General features: G+C 43.7%; 1 protein-coding gene across 12 annotated transcripts in view; it reads right to left on the minus strand.

The window, feature by feature from the left end:
• The window catches only part of adgrb1a (adhesion G protein-coupled receptor B1a), an 888,347-nt gene that overhangs the window by 492,875 nt on the left and 376,827 nt on the right, over window positions 1–18,645 (minus strand). For all 12 annotated transcript variants that reach the window (XM_072468272.1, XM_072468276.1, XM_072468275.1 and 9 more), the window contains 2 exons: window positions 12,366–12,467; window positions 7,283–7,389 (listed from right to left, as the gene is read on the minus strand). In XM_072468272.1, the coding sequence (XP_072324373.1) occupies window positions 7,283–7,389; window positions 12,366–12,467 (209 nt within the window). The remainder of the gene's footprint in view (window positions 1–7,282; window positions 7,390–12,365; window positions 12,468–18,645) is intronic.

Genomic DNA, 18,645 nt, shown 5'->3' on the forward strand with positions numbered 1-18,645 from the left:
CTGGGAGACATTGACTCACTCACTACAACAGAGAAGGGGATCACTGAAGTGCAGGGGAAGTTTGGGTTGCCAAGGTGGAGCGAATATAGATATTTTCAGGTCCTGGATTTTGTGTGTAAGGAGCTGCACTTGTTCCCTCAGTGGTCAAAGCATAATCTGTTGGATAGATTGCTAAATCAGGATGAGTTGGTGGGGGGTAAGGATTGGTGGCATTTCCGGATGGTTTGTAGAGATGGTGAAGGTGCCAGTGGAGGAGATCAGGCGGAATTGAGGGTAAGAATTGGGGATTGAGCTTTTGGGGTGGTGGTGTGGGGGGGAGGGGGGTGGGGGGCGTTCCTGGAATGAAAATATGCACCAGATAAATTAGACCTCATTCTGTGGGTGCAAAGGGTCCAAATGACTTTTGCCCATTTGAGTGGGTTTTTCCTCAAGGTGGAGGATGTATGCAAGAGATGTGGGAGGGGGCCGGCAAAAAACACTTCTATATTTTGTGTGCGTACAAAGTTGGTTTTTTTGGGGACAGTGGATTCTGATGATTTAGACCTGCCAGAGCTGCTGCAGGAAGGTGGGGGTGATGGGGCGGGGCAGGAGGGGGGGGGGGGCATGTTGTGGCCTTCACCTCACTGATTGCCCGCCGGTGAATCTTACTGAATTGGCGGTCGGCAGTGCCACCAGGGGTCCCAGCATGGCTAGGGGATTTGAATGAATTTTTAAAACTGGAGAAGATCAAATTCGCTCTAAGTAGGTCAGGAGAGAATTTCTATGTGAGATGGAGGCGCTTTCTGTCTCTATTTCAGGGGGGGGGGGGGGGTATTTTAAGGGGGAAATTGACAAACAGTACGAAACATGTTCATATTTGGTTGTTACTTGTGTATGTTTTTGATTGTGTTTGGAATAAAATATTTTTTTTTAAAAGAGAAGGGGATCGCGGGGGACCCAGTGTCAAAGAACAGTAAAGTCCCAAACATTACATTGTTGTCGAGTGTCTCTTCCCCTCCATCCTCTTTGAATAAAAACAGAGAAAGACCCCTCCTCCCAGAACCAAAAAGAGAGAGAGGGGGCTGCTAGATAGTTGTTTGGAGCTTCAAAACAGCAGAGCCTCAGCAGTGTGCATCATTTTGGCCAGTAAAGATGGTAGGGTCTTGGAAAGCTTGTAATGTGTGTCGCCCGCAAGATGTGTGAGATTTTGGATCCACAAGACATCCAGGACATCTGCATGATGGTAGCACAGTGGATAACACTGTGGCTTCACAGCACCAGATTCCTAGGTTCAATTCCCTGCTGGGTCACTGCCTGTGCAGAGTCTGCACGTTCTCCCCGTGTCTGCGTGGGTTTCCTCCGGGTGCTCCGGTTTCCTCCCACAGTCCAAAGACGTACAGGTTAGGTGGATTGGCCATGATAAATTGCCCTTACTGTCCAAAAAAGGTTAGATAGGGTTATTAGATTATGGGGATAAGGTAGAAGTGAGGGCTTAAGTGGGTCGGTGCAGACTCGATGGGCCAAATAAGAACATAAGAACATAAGAACTAGAAGGAGTAGGCCATCTGGCCCCTCGAGCCTGCTCCACCATTCAATGAAATCATGGCTGAGTTTTTGTGGACTCAACTCCACATTCCGGCCCGAACACCATAACCCTTAATCCCTTTATTCTTCAAAAAACTATCTATCTTGATCTTAAAAACATTTGATGCTGGAATCTATCATCAAGGAAGGTGCATCTACTGCTTCACTGGGCAAGGAATTCCATAGATTCACAACCCTTTGGGTGAAGAAGTTCCTCCTAAACTCAGTCCTAAATCTACTTCCCCTTATTTTGAGGCTATGTCCCCTAGTTCTGCTTTCACCCGCCAGTGGAAACAACCTGCCCGCATCTATCCTATCTATTCCCTTCATAATTTTATATGTTTCTATAAGATCCCCCTTCATCCTTCTAAATTCCAACAAGTACAGTCCCAGTCTACTCAATCACTCCTCATAATCCAACCCTTCAGCTCTGGGATTAACCTAGTGAATCTCCTCTGCACACTCTCCAGTGTCAGTACGTCCTTTCTCAAGTAAGGAGACCAAAACTGAACACAATACTCCAGGTGTGGCCTCACTAACACCTTATACAATTGTAGCATAACCTCCCTAGTCTTAAACTCCATCCCTCTAGCAATGAAGGACAAAATTCAATTTGCCTTCTTAATCACCTGTTGCACCTGTAAACCAACTTTTTGCGACTCATGCACTAGCACACCCAGGTCTCTCTGCACAGCAGCATGTTTTAATATTTTATCATTTAAATAATAATCCCTTTTGCTGTTATTCCTACCAAAATGGTTAACCTCACATTTGTCAACATTGTATTCCATCTGCCAGACCCTAGCCCATTCACTTAGCCTATCCAAATCCCTCTGCAGACTTCCAGTATCCTCTGCACTTTTTGCTTTACCATTTATCTTAGTGTCACCTGCAAACTTGGACACATTGCCCTTGGTCCCCAACTCCAAATCATCTTTGTAAATTGTGAACAGTTGTGGGCCCAATACTGATCCCTGAGGGACACCACTAGCTACCGATTGCCAACCAGAGAAACACCCATTAATCCCCACTCTTTGCTTTCTATTAATTAACCAATCCTCTATCCATGCTACAACTTTACCCTTAATGCCATGCAGCTTTATCTTATGCAGCAACCTTTTGTGTGGCACCTTGTCAAAGGCTTTCTGGAAATCCAGATATACCACATCCATTGGCTCCCCGTTATCTACCGCACTGGTAATGTCCTCAAAAAATTCCACTAAATTAGTTAGGCACGACCTGCCCTTTATGAACCCATGCTGCGTCTGTCCAATGGGACAATTTCCATCCAGATGCCTTGCTATTTCTTCCTTGATGATAGATTCCAGCATCTGCCCTACTACCGAAGTTAAGCTCACTGGCCTATAATTACCCGCTTTCTGCCTACCTCCTTTTTTAAACAGTGGTGTCACGTTTGCTAATTTCCAATCCACCGGGACCACCCCAGACTCTAGTGAATTTTGGTAAATTATCACTAGTGCGTTTCCAATTTCCCTAGCCATCTCTTTTAGCACTCTGGGATGCATTCCATCAGGGCCAGGAGACTTGTCTACCTTTAGCCCCGTTAGCTTGCCCATCACTCCCTCCTTGGTGATAATAATCCTCTCAAGGTCCTCACCTGTCATAGCCCCATTTTCATCAGTCACTGGCATGTTATTTGTGTCTTCCACTGTGAAGACCGACCCAAAAAACCTGTTCAGTTCCTCAGCCATTTCCTCATCTCCCATTATTAAATCTCCCTTCTCATCCTCTAAAGGACCAATATTTACCTTTGCCACTCTTTTTGTTTTATATATTTGTAGAAACTTTTACTATCTGTTTTTATATTCTGAGCAAGTTTACTCTGATAATCTATCTTACGCTGCTTTATAGCTTTTTTAGTAGCTTTCTGTTGCCCCCTAAAGATTTCCCAGTCCTCTAGTCTCCCACTAATCTTTGCTACTTTGTATGCTTTTTCCTTCAATTTGATACTCTCCCTTATTTCCTTCGATACCCACGGTCGATTTTCCCTCTTTCTACCATCCTTCCTTTTTGTTGGTATAAACCTTTGCTGAGCACTGTGAAAAATCGCGTGGAAGGTTCTCCACTGTTCGTCAACTGTTTCACCATAAAGTCTTTGCTCCCAGTCTACCTTAGCTAGTTCTTCTCTCATCCCATTGTAATCTCCTTTGTTTAAACACAAAACACTAGTGCTTGAATTTACCTTCTCACCCTCCAACTGTATTTTAAATTCCACCATATTGGGATCGCTCCTTCCGAGAGGATCCCTAACTATGAGATCCTGAATCAATCCTGTCTCATTACACAGGACCAGATCTAGGGCCGCTTGTTCCCTCGTAGGTTCCATTACATACTGTTCTAGGAAACTATCGCGGATACATTCTATAAACTCCTCCTCAAGGCTGCCTTGACCGACCTGGTTAAACCAATCGACATGTAGATTAAAATCCCCCATGATAACTGCTGTACCATTTCTACATGCATCAGTTATTTCTTTGTTTATTGCCTGCCCCACCATAATGTTACTATTTGGTGGCCTATAGACCTACTCCTATCAGTGACTTTTTCGCCTTACTATTCCTGATTTCCACCCAAATGGATTCAACCTTATCCTCCATAGCACCGATGTCATCCCTTACTGTTGCCCGGATGACATCCTTAAATAACAGAGCTACACCCACTCCCTTACCATCCACTCTGTCCTTCCGAATAGTTTGATACCCTTGGATATTTAACTCCCAGTCGTGACCATCCTTTAACCATGTTTCAGTAATGGCCACTAAATCATAGTCATTCACGATGATTTGTGCCATCAACTCATTTACCTTATTCCGAATACTACGAGCATTCAGGTAAAGTACACTTATGTTGGCTTTTTTACCTCTGTTCTGAATCTTAAATGGCCTCCTTCTGCACTGTATGTTCTATGAAGTGCCAAAGGATACCAGTCCTTGAACAACATGCGGCTGATTTGTGTAGAAGGGAGGGGTTTCGATTGTTGGGACATTGGGATCACCTTTGGGAAAGAAGAAAGCTCTTCCAAAGAAATGAGCTTCACCTGAGCCGAAATAGGACTAATCTCCTGGCTGAGAGAGTAGTGGGGATGGATTTAAACTTGTAAGGCAGGGGTTGACAAATAGACCTAGTTCTAGAAGTACCAGTGAGGGCAAAAGAGAGAAGATGGGAAATAGGGAAAAGGAAATGGAGTGAAGGCTTAAGTGTTGACAGTGAACAAAGGAATGGTCACCTCCTAAAGGGTAAGAAAGGGATAAGGGCAGGGTGAAATAGTATGTATGTAAATGCATGGGATATACTGAAGAGAATTGGGGAATTAGAACAAAAATTGCTCTCAGGGGATATGACATAGTAACATTGACAGAAACGTGGTTCAAGCCAGAACAAGACTGGATACTTAACACCCCGGGTTTTAAGGTTGTAATAGAAACAGGGTGGATAAAAAGTGAGTCGGTGCAGCAGACTTGGTCAAAGATAGTATCATAGCTCTTGAAGCAGATGAAATTTCTGAATTAGAATTTATATAGTTGAAGGTGAGAAACGGGAATGGAGCGGTTGCCTTGTTGGGTATTTTTAATAAACCTCCAAATAGTGGGAAGGAAATAGAAGAGAGCATTTGTAGGCAGATTATGTAAATTTGCAGGACAAGTAGGGTTGTGATAGTTGGGGATTTCAATTACCCTAAGATAGGAAGATGAGGAAGAACTTCTTCTCTCAGAGAGTTGCGAACTTGTGGATTCTCTATCAGAGAAAGCTGTTGAAGCCAGTTCGTTGGATATATTCAAGAAGGAGCTGGACGTGGCTCTTGCGGCTAAAGGGATCAAGAGGTATGGAGAGAAAGCAGGAATGAGATACTGAATTTGCATGATCAGCCATCATCATATTGAATGGTGATGCAGGTTCGAAGGGCCTATTCCTGCACCTGTTTTCTATGTTTCTATAGTCTGGGAAAAGGATACAGTGTGGGGCACAGAAGGGGAGAAATTCCTGCAGTGTGTGCAGGAGGACTTTCTGGATCAGTATATTTTCAGTCTACAAGGGAGGACATTTGCTGGATTTGGTCGTGGTAAATCAAGCAGGCCAGATGGAAAACATCAGAGTGGGGAATAAATTAGGAAATAGCGATCATAATACAATAAGGTTCAATATTAAGTTGGAGAAGGTTAAAAATCAGTCACGGATTAATATCCCAGACTAGAAAAGGGAAAATATTAGGGGTCGAAAGGTTGATCTGGAGCAGGCTGATTGGAAACACATTTTGGTGGATAAAACAACCTAAATAAAGAAATCACTCATCTCTGTTTTCGGTCCCTTATCCAATTTTAGTCCTTGAACAAAGTGGAGTTGAAACCTCAACCGTGATCTTATTGAATGATGGAGCGGATCCAAAGGGCTGAATGACCTCCTCCTGCGCCCAAGACCTAGGTTCCTACCCATGCAGCCACTGCCTCATTAATCACATATATTGCTATTAGGTCATACTGTAATCAAATGTATTTTGAAGGTATTGTACACATCAACCACATTATTCTAATTTAACTTGGTTGTTACTATAAAGTTATCAACAAAGTTAGTCAAACATGAATTGATTTGATCAAAAGTAAAAGGCTGAAAATCTGAAATGAAAACAGAAAATGCTGGACATTCTCAGCAGCGAGTTAACATTTCTGGTCAATAGTCTTTCAGCATGATAAAGGTTAGAAATGTCATCGTTTTCAGGCTGGCCCAGAGGTGTGGAACAGGGGGCAGGGGGAAATAACAAAATGGAAGGTCGGTGATAGGGTCGAAAGCAGGAGTGGTTAAATGACAAAATTATAGGATAAGTCAAAAGGGGGCGGTAAAGGGTTATGAAGGAACAAAAGATGGATCTGGAAGATCTGTAAATGGCAAAAACAGAATCATCACCAGCAACAGCTGCCTGAAAGAAAAATGATCCATATCTAAAATTGGTGAGCCCCCATGTTGAATCCAGAAGGCTGAAAAGTGCCTGACCAAAAGGTGAACTGCTGCTCCTTGAAATTCATTGGAATAGTGTAGGAGGCCAAGGACATCGATGACAATAGCAATATATATGGAAGTGAATATTTCCCAAATACTGACATTTTATAGTTATTGGTCGTGATAAACTGGTTAATTTCCGAATTTTAAAAAATGAATTGAAATATGAAATCAAATCTGTCAATTCCATATTTGAGGTTTAACGGTAATGGGAGATCCTTCCAGAATCTGTGCTGTTTTTCTGTGTTCTTTTATGTGTTCTTCATTCTTGAGATTAGTATTTCACTGGCTGATCCAGCGAGTATTGTTCTTCACTAGCTTTCCTGGGAAGATGTCGTGGACCAACTTCTTAAACCACTGGCTGACTTGTTGGGCCAATTCAAAACGAAGTTAAGAGCCAACACAACAGTTTATAACATCTAAGTCTCTTAAATTGAGAACTGCCTTGGCCTTTACCTGTCTATCATGAGTAGATTTTATGAAAGCTGTAATCAGGGCGGATATTGAGGAAAATATCAGTTTGGAGAGATAAATGCCAAACAAAAGCATCCAGTTAATGTACAAATGAGGCTTATAATGAGTGGATCAATGGACAGAAAGAGGTGAATAACAGAGATTATTAAGGCAGAACTGGCAGGAAAATGCTCTTCTTATGAAGCATAACAAACAATATACCTCCGTACTGAGTGTTAAGTGATACACTTACCTCTGACTGCAGCATCTGGTAGTCATTGGAAATGCATTTGGTAAAACGCGGAGGCTCCCAAAACGCGATTCCCTCATCATCTAGGACACAATTTCTCAGGATTATTCCTGAGGACATCAAAACATTTAGTAGTTGCATTTCTCAATGTCATTATACAGAGAAATTACAATTAGCATCGTCCTCCTGCAAATACCTGATAAGCCCAAAGAGGTATTCCTCTTCATCCCATCTTAATGCAGGTGTTGATTCAAAAGAAATTACCAAAATGAATTAAGCTCATTAGCTGAAGCAATTAGCAGGTCTCCTTAGTTGAGATGCAATTTGATTCACGGTACAGAACAAATCTGTTGCATTGCAATCACCTGTGGTTAACTCTGAGGATCCTCTGGCTTGTACAATCTGGCTGAGGGTCTCCTTCTTCCCCTTCCTACTCATAATCAACTGGCCCTGCCTCTTCTCTTACCCTTTACCCCTTCTCACTCACAAAATATTATCTTGATGGTCCCCTGATAGCCGATGATTCAGACAGCAATATTTGTGTTCTCACAGTATCTTCTGCCTCAAGTACACTGTTTTGATAAAATGCCCCACATATATTAAAGGCATATTGCTTTTCTGTTTGGAAAATGCATCACAATTTCCCGCCACCATTTTTAATCTGACGTGGAGATGCCGGCGCTGGATTGGGGTGGGCACAGTAAGAAGTCTTACAACACCAGATTAAAGTCCAACAGGTTTGTTTCGAATCACTAGCTTTAGGAGTGCAGCTCCTTCCTCAGGTGAATTCACTTTAACCTGATGTTGTAAGATTTTTAATCTGTGTTAAGGTGGTGACTGTTGATACTCTACATGGAGAATAAGAATCCCATCTCCAATATACTAAGTTATAATTCCTCTCTTCTATTTCCCATTGCCTTGATTGATAGGCTGACCATCTAGTGGGGAAGCCAGCAATAGAAGAACATTGCCAGGGATCATCATAGATAGTTTCTAACAATCGGGAAAGAAACATACACAGGACCATACATAGAAAATAGGAGCAGGAGGAGACCATTTGGCCCTTCAAGCATGCGCCACCATTCATTAGATCATGAATAATCATCAAATTCAATATCCTGATCCTGCCTTCTCCCCATATCCCTTGATCCCTTCAGTCCCAAGAGCTATATCTAATTCCTTCTTGAAATCACACAACATTTTGGCCTCAACTACTTTCTGTGGTAGTGAGTTCCACAGATTCACCACTCTTTGGGTGAAGAAATTTCTCCTCGCCTCAGTCCCAAAAGGTTTAGCCATTATTCTCAACCAAAGCCCTAGTTCTGGACTCCCCACCATTCGGAATCTTCTTTCTGAATGTACCCTGTTTAATCCTGTTAGAATTTTGTAAGTTTCAATGAGATCCCCTCTCACTCTTCTGGGGCGTCATTCTCCGACCCCCCGCCGGGTCGGAGAATGGCCGTTGGCCGCCGTGAATCCCGCCCCCGCCCCCGCCGAAGTCTCCGGTACCGGAGATTGGGCAGGGGCGGGAATCGGGCCGCGCCGGTTGGCGGGACACCCCGCTGGATTCTCCGGCCTGGATGGTCCCGCCCAGAAATTGCCTGTCCCGCCGACGTAAATCAAACCTGGTATTTACCGGCGGGACCAGGTGGCGTGGGTGGGCTCCGGGGTCCTGGGGGGGGCACGGGGCGATCTGGCCCCGGGGGGTGCCCCCACGGTGGCCTGGCCCGTGATCGGGGCCCACCAATCGGCGGGCGGGCCTGTGCCATGGGGCACTCTTTCCCTTCCGCCTCAGCTACGGCCTCCACCATTGCGGAGGCGGAAGAGACTCTCCCCACTGCGCATGCGCGGGAAACTGACAGCGGCCGCTGATGCTCCCGCGCATGCGCCGCATTTCCGCGCCAGCTGGCGGGGCAACAAACGCCATTTCCGCCAGCTGGCGGGGCGGAAATCCCTCTGGCGTCGGCCTAGCCCCTCAATGTTGGGGCTAGGCCGCCAAAGATGCGGAGCATTCTGCACCTTTGGGCCGGCGCGATGCCCGTCTGATTGGCGCCGTCTTTGGCGCCAGTCGGCGACATCCCGCCGTCGGGGGAGAATTTTGCCCCTGAACTCCAATCAGTATGATCCTAACCAACTTAGTCTCTCCTCAAATGACAGACCTGCCATCCCAGGAATCAGCCTGGTAAACCTTTGCTGCACTCCCTCCATAGCAAGAACATCCTTCCTCAGCTTTGACAAAGAATCATCCAGACTTGAAACGTTAGCTCCCTTTTCCCTGCTGAGATTTTCCAGTATTTTCTGCTTTTGTTTCAGATTTCAGCATCTGCAGCAATTTGTTTTGATCCTTCCTCAGATAAGGACACCAAATCCCCACACAATACTCCAAGTGTAGTCTCAACAATACCCTATACAATTGCAGTCAGACATCCTTGTTCCTATACTCAAATCCTCTGGCTATGAAGGCCAACATACCATTTGTCTTCTTTAGTGCCTGTTGTACTTGCGGACTTACATTTAGCAACTATTACATGAGGACACAATGTCTTGATGAGTAGCCACCTCTCTCAATTTACACCCATTCAATAATCTTACTATTTTTGCTACCGAAGTGGATAGCCACTTATCCACATTATACTGCATCTGCCATGTGAGCCCACTCACTCAGCCTGTCCAAATCCCACTGAAGTAACTCTGCATCCCCCTCACAGCTCACCCTCCCATCCAACTTTGTGTCATATCATCAAATTTGGTACATTTAGTTCTCTTGTCCAAATCATGAATGTACAATGTGACTATTTGGGGTTCTAGCACAGATCCCTGTGGTAGCCCATGAGTCACTGCCTGCCAATCAGAAAAAGACTCATTTATTCCAACTCTTTGCTTCCTGTCTGCGAACCAGCTTTCTATCTATTTCAAGAAGCTACCTGCAATCCCATGTGCTTTAACTTTACATAGTAATCTGCTATGTGAGACCTTGTCAAAAACCTTCTGAAAGTCTAAATAAACCACATCAACCCATTCTCCCTGGTCAACTCTACTAGTTCCATCTTCAATGAATTCCAATAGGTTTGTCAAGCATGATTTTCCTTTCATAGGTCCATGTTGACTTTGGCTGTTTATACCACTGCTTTCCAAATACTGTGCTATGAAATCCTTGATAATGGACTCGAGCAACTTCCATACTACCGACGTTAGGTGACTGGTCTATAGTTCCCTGTTTTCTCTCGAACTCCTTTTTGAATAGCGAGGTTACATTTGCTACCTTCCAATCTGCAGGAACTGTTCCAGAGTCCAAAGCATTTTGGAAAATGACCATCAATGGATCTACTATATCCAGGGCCACTTCCTTAAGCAGTCTGGGATGAAAATTACCAGGCCCTGGAGATCTATCCACCTTCAATCCCATTGATTTACCTCAAACCATATTTCTCTGTTAATACTGATTTCCTTCAGCGCCTCACAAAAACTCATTTTTCTCAGAACTTCCGGTACATTATTCATGTCTTCCTTTGTGAAGACAGAAGCAAGGTAAGAATTTAGCTCCTCAGCCATTTCTTTGTTTCCCATTTATGAATTCCTCCATTTCTGACTGTAAGGGGCCAACATTTATTTTTATTAACCTTTTTCTCTTTACATACCTATAGAAACTTTTACAGTTAGTTTTTATGTTCCCCGCGAGCTTACTTTCATATTGTATTTTCCCCTTCTTTATCAATCCCCTGGTCCATTTTTGCTGAATTTTAAACTGTTCCCAATCCTCTGATCCATTGCTTTTTCTTGCTAATTTGTATGCTACTTCTTCGAATCTTATACTATCTCTAATTTCCCTTGTAAGACAGGTTTGGCCAACGTTCCTTTTCTACTCTTGCGCCAAATAGTAATAAACAATCTTTGGAATTCACCTATTCATTCCTTGAATGCCTGCCATTGCCTGTCAACTGTCTTTCCTTTCAGTAATGTTTCCCAGTCCATCATAGCCAGCTCATGCCTCATACTATCATAGTTACCTTTATTGAGATTCAGGACTTTGGTCTCGGAATCAACTACCTCATAGAATTTACAGTGCAGAAGAAGGCCATTCGGCCCATCGAGGCTGCACCAGCCCTTGGAATGAGCATCCTGCTTAATGCCTCAACCCTATCCCTGTAATCCAATAACCCACCTAATCTTTTTCACACTAAGAGGAAATTTATCCTGGCCAATCGACCTAACCTGCACATCGTTATCCACCTTGAGAAAGAATTCTATCATATTTTCATCACTCATCCCCATGGGTCCTCTCACAACTAAATTGCCAACGAATCATTTCTCATTGCACAACACCTAGTCCAAAATGTTCTCTTGTTGCCTCCTCAAAGTATTAGTCAGAAAGCTATATACTCCAGAAATTCCTCCTCTATTGCACTGTGACTAATTTGAAAGCGGGAGAGAGATAGAGACCGCTGATTAGGAGTGTGGTTTTGTGGTCAGTTAGTGGGGGTCGGGGTTGTCATCAATCACAGCACTGAGGACAGACCACAAGGAACAGTAAGTAATTCATATTTGTGGGAAAGGAGGAATACTTCTGCTCTGCTTGACCCACATGAAGTGCCATAAAGAAATTGCTGACCTTCTGAAGCCAGCAGCTATTTTGCTGCTGAATTTTGTACGCCCTGAGAAATTTGGATTTCAGGCATTCATTTTTAACCAATTCCTCAGTTGAACTATGGGGACCTGATTTAAATATGCAAATGAAGTTTCCTTCCTCTCCAAGACAGGATATATGCATACTGTGCAAATTGCCATGAGTAAAAAACAGGGTGGACACCCGTGTAGTAAGCTCTGAATGTGATCATTGATTTTTAAGTTTTATTCCATACACCACACACCAATCCCTGCAATATGAGGGCCGTGTGACAAGCAGTTAATATTGAGGCCAATATATTTCAAAAAGCATCTGAAAGTCACTGACTTCCCCCCCCCACCCCACCCTCACTTCCTAATTCCTACATTGTGCTTGTTTAGAACTTCCCATTTTTAGGTACTGATTAGATGTCCCCTCAAAAGGAAGAACAAGGCTTATTCCCAGCCTGTCAGCAATGGTTACCTGCAGCACTTGGTGGACAGCTGACGACCGCAGACTCTCCGGCTGGTGTCTTTGTCCACACCACAGAATTGTAATTTTCTTCCTGACAATACTCATGAGGTTCTGAAGCAGAAATTATTCCGTAGTTAAGGTAAATGAATAGTTTAAGCAAACCTTTCTTTCAGTCCTTTATACCATTTAATAAATGGGAGATTTCAACCAGGGTATCTGGCCCTTAAATCTTGCATATATCATTTTGATTTCGATATTTTGACGATGTGCTCTTCTGTGTGACAAAATGCCATTTCATCAGCTCTTTTTTTACCATATTGTGGAGAATTAGCTATCACTGTTTGAAACTGTGTCCATGGAAACAGAGGCGGAAATTTAACTGAGGCTGTGATACATAGCAACGATGGGCTTGAACTACAACTTATTGACAGGATTGGTATTAAGACTTGGCAACTGAAGAACTCAACTGAAGTTTAAGTACATTAGGTTACATCTATGCGCCTGTGTTAAATTCCCGAACAGGGTCCATGACTACTGAAATCAGTGAGCATGTACGTTCCTTCATTTTTCAAAATTTAAAGTGCCCAATTATTTTTTTTTTCCAATTAAGGGGCAATTTAGTGTGGCCAATCCACCTGTCCTGCACACCTTTGGGTTGTGGGGGTGAGACTCACGCAGACACGGGGAGAACACACCGACAGTGACCCAGGGCCGGGATCAAACCCGGGTCCTCGGCGCCGTGAGAGAAGCTGTCCTAACCACTGTGCCACCGTGCCGCCTCTCTGGACATTCCTTCATGACATAAAAATTTTGCAATGCCTAGAATCAGAGTAGACAGCACATTGAAATCCATGTTAAATACAGGTTGATGTTATTTTGACAAGCTTTGCAAGTGACTGAGTGATTTTGAGTGACTAAATGTCGAAATATTTCTGTATCTCTGAAGCAACACTAAGTCCAAAGTATTGGAAGGACACCAGCATCATTTGAGAAGACGACTGGAATATAGAGTGGTATAAACATGGCTTTTAAATTAGACATGGGCTCTGATTCTGCCTGCAAGGGCGCAATCAGCAAATTGTGCCTAAAATGCTTCTGATACTGCACCCTTCTGGCTGCGATGACATTGCACCCACGCTCCTGCACATGCTAATTAACACAAGCCCAAATTTAAAATCTCCTATGAGACAGTGTGAAGAACCAAAGTAATTGTGCTTAATGGTATTGTGAGCAGAACCGAGCTGTGGACCCTCATGATGCCAGGGATATTTTAAAAGGGGAGAAAGCAAATTCCTCCTCAGGGTGAAGATGAGTTCAGCAATACTTACTGCTGTGTCCTGCAAAATTTTCAGGTAATTAATTTAAATTGTTCTCAGTCGTGTCTGACGTATTTTTATCCTTTCCTCCCCTGCAGAGGACAAGCCAGAAAAAGACCCATGCATCAAATTTTTATTAAAAATGGATGATTTCTGCAGGCTGCGTGGATCAGGGTTTATTTTACTTCTGGCCAGCTGATTCCTGTTGGCTTCAGCTGTCTGTGTACCTGAAAATTTTGGGTTGGATTTTATGGGCCACCCATGGGTAGGAAAGCAGGTGGGTAGACCAGCAAAACAGGGCATGTTGTGCCATTGGTGGCAAACCTGCAGCATGACTTCCCACCCGCCCACCCCCTCCTTGCAATGATTGTATTAATGGCAGGAGAGGCATCGGGTGGCGCCCTCCCCCGCCCGTGTCCCAGTTGGAGAAAACCACCACCAAAGCAGTTGTCTAAGTTGCACGTCCAACTTAGACAGAAAGCGAGAGAAAGATTTTAATTTTATTTTAGAGTACCCAATTCATTTTTTCCAATGAAGGGGCAATTTAGCGTGGCCAATCCACCTACCCTGCACATCTTTGGGTTGTGGGGGGGCGAAACCCACGCAAACACGGGGTTGAATGTGTAAACTCCACATGGACAGTGACCCAGAGCCGGGATCGAACCTGGGACCTCAGTGCCGTGAGGCAGCAATGCTAACCACTGTGCCACTGTGCTGCCGTGAAAGCGAGAGAAAGATGGCGTTAAGGAAGGTTAGGCATTAAGTGTAGAAGTACAATAGAGGACCCACTGTACCAAATGTAGAAACACAATAGAAGATCCACTAGAACTAGACACTTTCATAGTGGAAAGTTAAAGGCCTGTTAATTGGAGCCTACCCAAATAGGGTGCTAGCGCACTAAAACACACACTGAACATGCCTAATGAGGTTGGCAGAAGAAGCTTGAACGATCTCTTCAACTTAAGTGCTGACCAATGGCTATCTCCAAGAAGGGAGGCCAAACCTCTTCCATTTAACATTAAGTGACATTATCATTTCCCAGTCCTTCGCCACCAACATTTTGGGACCCACCTATGTTCAGAAGCTCAACTGGGCCAAGCAGATAGTGCTGTTGCTACGGCAGCTGGTCAGAGTCTCCACATTTTACAGTATTTCGTTTATCTCTTACTGCACTGAGCCTCTCCACCAAGGTATAAATATGACCACCTCCAAGCTCCCCTCCAAGTCACACAACCGCCTGACTTGGATACAAATCACTATTCTTTCGTTACAGCTAGATCCAAGCCCTCAAAATCCCTGCCTGTGCAATGTGGCAGCATATCCATCACATCGGCAATAAATATTAGCCTTGCCTGTAAAACCTGCTGCAACCAAAGAAGCTAGAAAGGACTGACTTTGCTGTGCAAATGCAAAATGTGCTGATAATTTATTTTTTATATGGAGGAGGGGTTTTAGACAATCCACAATTTGATCTGCCTTTACTATGAATGCTGGGTCAATAAAAGAACGTGTATAAGAGTATAATTCCAAAATCAGAGGCTCAGTCAAATTTGAGGAGGGATTGGGGCTGGTGTAGAAATAGGGAATAGAGTAAGGCAATTGTCCATCATGTACATAAATTGATATATTTAATCCCATTATCTTTCACCATCAGCAGTGATGGAAATATTCTTGTTACAATATGGATGTCGACTTAATGGTCCTTCCTGGGCTGCAGATTTGTTAGACAGCTGCTGAGGGGTTCAAGGCATTTAAAGGATGCTTAGAGCCTTATTTTTCACTTATAACCATTTTTAAATTGCTTTTTAAAATTTGAACGCATAATTCCTCCTACCCTGACCTTGATGTTTGCTTTTTTAGTGTAATTATCTTTGTCACTACTTACTGAGAATTTCTACTTTTTAATTAAAAAAAGACCTTGACAACCATTTTAAAACAGCAGCCATGGAAACACTATTGGTTGCTAAGTAACAGGGCAGATGGCTCATTTGAGTGTAATCCTCAACAATTTGATAATTGTGTCTCACTGCGGTAACTGTCAGCAACTGCTTATAATATCATAAAGAGCTAAACATGAATGTGTTGATTCCCTGCGCTCTGATCATATCAATCTATTATTGATACATAATTATTTAGCTCTTTGCTTCTTTCTGACTTGGTCCCATTGTACAAAGTTTTCTAAATGAAAGGTGTTGACGGTAAAACACTCCCACGTCTCCTCTCCTGCCAATACCATTTTTAAACCAACTGCTTGGACAACCCAGGCTGTCTCCCTCCCTTCCTCCTCTGTGCTTACTCTGCAGAAATAAACATATAGAAACGCAGGGCCTTTACGATACCCGAGAACAATCAGTCCAGCTCTTTGTGAAAGCCACCCAAAAATAATTCCTATCATTCCCTCCTCTGCTTCAAATAATTATCCACTTGATGCAATGGTCTTTACTTTAATTTGTTGGGAGAGTGGGGGCAGTGGCATAATGGTAATGTCACTGGACTAGTAATCCAGCTACTCAGACTAATGCTCTGGGGAAATGGGTAAAAATCCCACCACGGCAGCTGAGAGAATTTAAATTCAATTAATTAATAATTCTGGAATAAAAAACTCGTTTGGGCAATGGTAGCCATGAAACTACCATTGATTGTCATAAGAGCACATCTAGTTCAATACTTGTTCTCCCTTCGGGGAAGGAAATCTTCCATCCTTACCTGGTCTGGCCTATATGTGACTCCAGACCCACAGCAACATGGCTGACTCTCAGTTGCACCCTGAAATGGCCCAGAAAGCCATTCAGTTCAAGGGCAATTAGGGGTGAGCAGAAATTGCTAGCCTTGCCGGTGGTGCCCACATTCCATAGAAACAAAAAAGATAGGAGCAGGAGGAGGCCATTCGGCCCTTCGAGCCTTCTCCGCCAATTGTCACGATCATGGCTGATCGTCCAACTCAAGAGCCTAATCCTGCTTTCTCCCCATGACACTTTTTGATCCCATTCACCTCAATAGCCATATCAAGCTGCCTCTTGAATGTATTCAATGTCTTTGCCTTTGCCTCAACTACTTCCTGTGGTAATGAATTCCACAGGCTCACCACTCTTTGGGTGAAGAAATGTCTCCTCATCTTTGTCCTAAATGATCTACCCTGAATCCTCAGACTGTGACCCCTGGTTCTGGACACACCCACCATCGGGAACATCTTCCCTGTATTCACCCTACCTAGTCCTGTTAGAATTTTATAAGGCTCTATGAGATCCCCCCTCATTCATCTGAACTCCAGCAAAAACGATCCTAACCTAATCAGTCTCTCCTCATGCGTCCATCCATGGAATCAGCCTGGTAAACCTTCACTGCACACCTTCGAGAGCAAGAACACCCTTCGTCAGAAAAGGAGACTAAAACTGCACACAATATTTTAGGTGTAACCTCACCAAGGCCCTGTACAATTTCAGCAACACATCCCTGCTTCTGTACTCGAAACCTCTCACAATTAAAGCCAACATATTATTTACCTTCTTTACCGCCTGCTGTAACCTGCATGCTTACCTTCAGCGACTGGTGCACAAGGACACCCAGGGCCCGCTACACACTCCCCTCTCCCAATTTACAGCTATTCAGGTAGTAATCTTCCTTCTTGTTTTTGCTTCCAAAGTGAATAACCTTACATTTATCCAAATTATGCTGCATCTGCCATTGATTTGCCCACTCGCCCAACCTGTCCAGATCATGCTGAAGGATCTCTGCATCCTCATCACAGTTCACCCTTCCACCCAACTTGGTATCATCTACAAACTTTGAGACGTTACATTTTGTTCCCTAGCCCAAATCATGAAGATATATTGTGAATAGCTGGGGTCCCAGCACCGATTCCTGTGGCACCCCACTAGTTACTGCCTGCCAATTTGAAAAACCCGTTAATTCCTACTCCTTGTTTCCTTTTAGCCAACCAGTTTTCTATCGATCTCAATGTGCTGTAATCTTCTTAGAATCCTCCAATCCCATGTGCTGTAATCTTCTTAAAATCATAGAATCTACAGTGCAGAAGGAGGCCATTGGCTAGTTTAGCACACTGGGCTAAATTGCTGGCTTTTAAAGAAGACCAAGGCAGGCCAGCAGCATAGTTCAATTCCTGTACCAGCCTCCCCGAACAGGCGCTGGAATGTGGCGACTAGGGGCTTTTCACAGTAACTTCATTGAAGCCTACTTGTGACAATAAGCTATTTTCATTTTTCATTTCAAAATCTGCACTGGCCCCTGGAAAGAGCACCTCACCTAAGCCCACACCTCTACCCTATCCCCATAACCCAGTAACACCACCTAACCTTTTTGGACACTAAGGGCAATTTAGCATGGCCAATCCACCTAACGTGCTCATATTTGGACTGTGGGAGGAAACCGGAACACCTGGAAGAAACCCACGCAGACACGGGGAGAACGTGAATTCACCACACAGACAGTGACCCAAGCCGAGAATCAAACCTGGGACCCTGGTGCTGTGAAGCAATTGTGTTAACCACTGTTCTACTGATTGCACGATAATCTCTTATGTGGGACTTTGGCAAATGCTTTCTGGAAGTCCAAATATACCACATCGACTAGCTCCCCCTTATCAACTCTACTAGTTACATTTTCAAAGAATTTCAACAGATTTGTCAAGCACGATTTCTCCTTCCTAAATCCATGCTGGCTCTGTCTGATTCTTCCACTGTTTTCTAAAGTCCTATAGTACGCTATAAAATCCTTGACACTGGATTCGAGAATTATCCTCACTACCGACGTGAGGCTTCCATTGAAAAATAAACTTCAAATTCCAATAACAAAGCATTCTAAACTCAAACAACTAACTGTGCAATCTGTGCCATTGAATTTACAATACAGAAACAGGGCCATTCAGTACATCAGATCTATACCTGGAATTATGCTCCACATAAGCATCCTCCCATCCTCCTCCATCTCACATTATTATCAGATTTAGCTTGCCC

Source organism: Scyliorhinus torazame, chromosome 11, assembly GCF_047496885.1.
Source record: "Scyliorhinus torazame isolate Kashiwa2021f chromosome 11, sScyTor2.1, whole genome shotgun sequence".
NCBI lineage: Eukaryota > Metazoa > Chordata > Chondrichthyes > Carcharhiniformes > Scyliorhinidae > Scyliorhinus > Scyliorhinus torazame.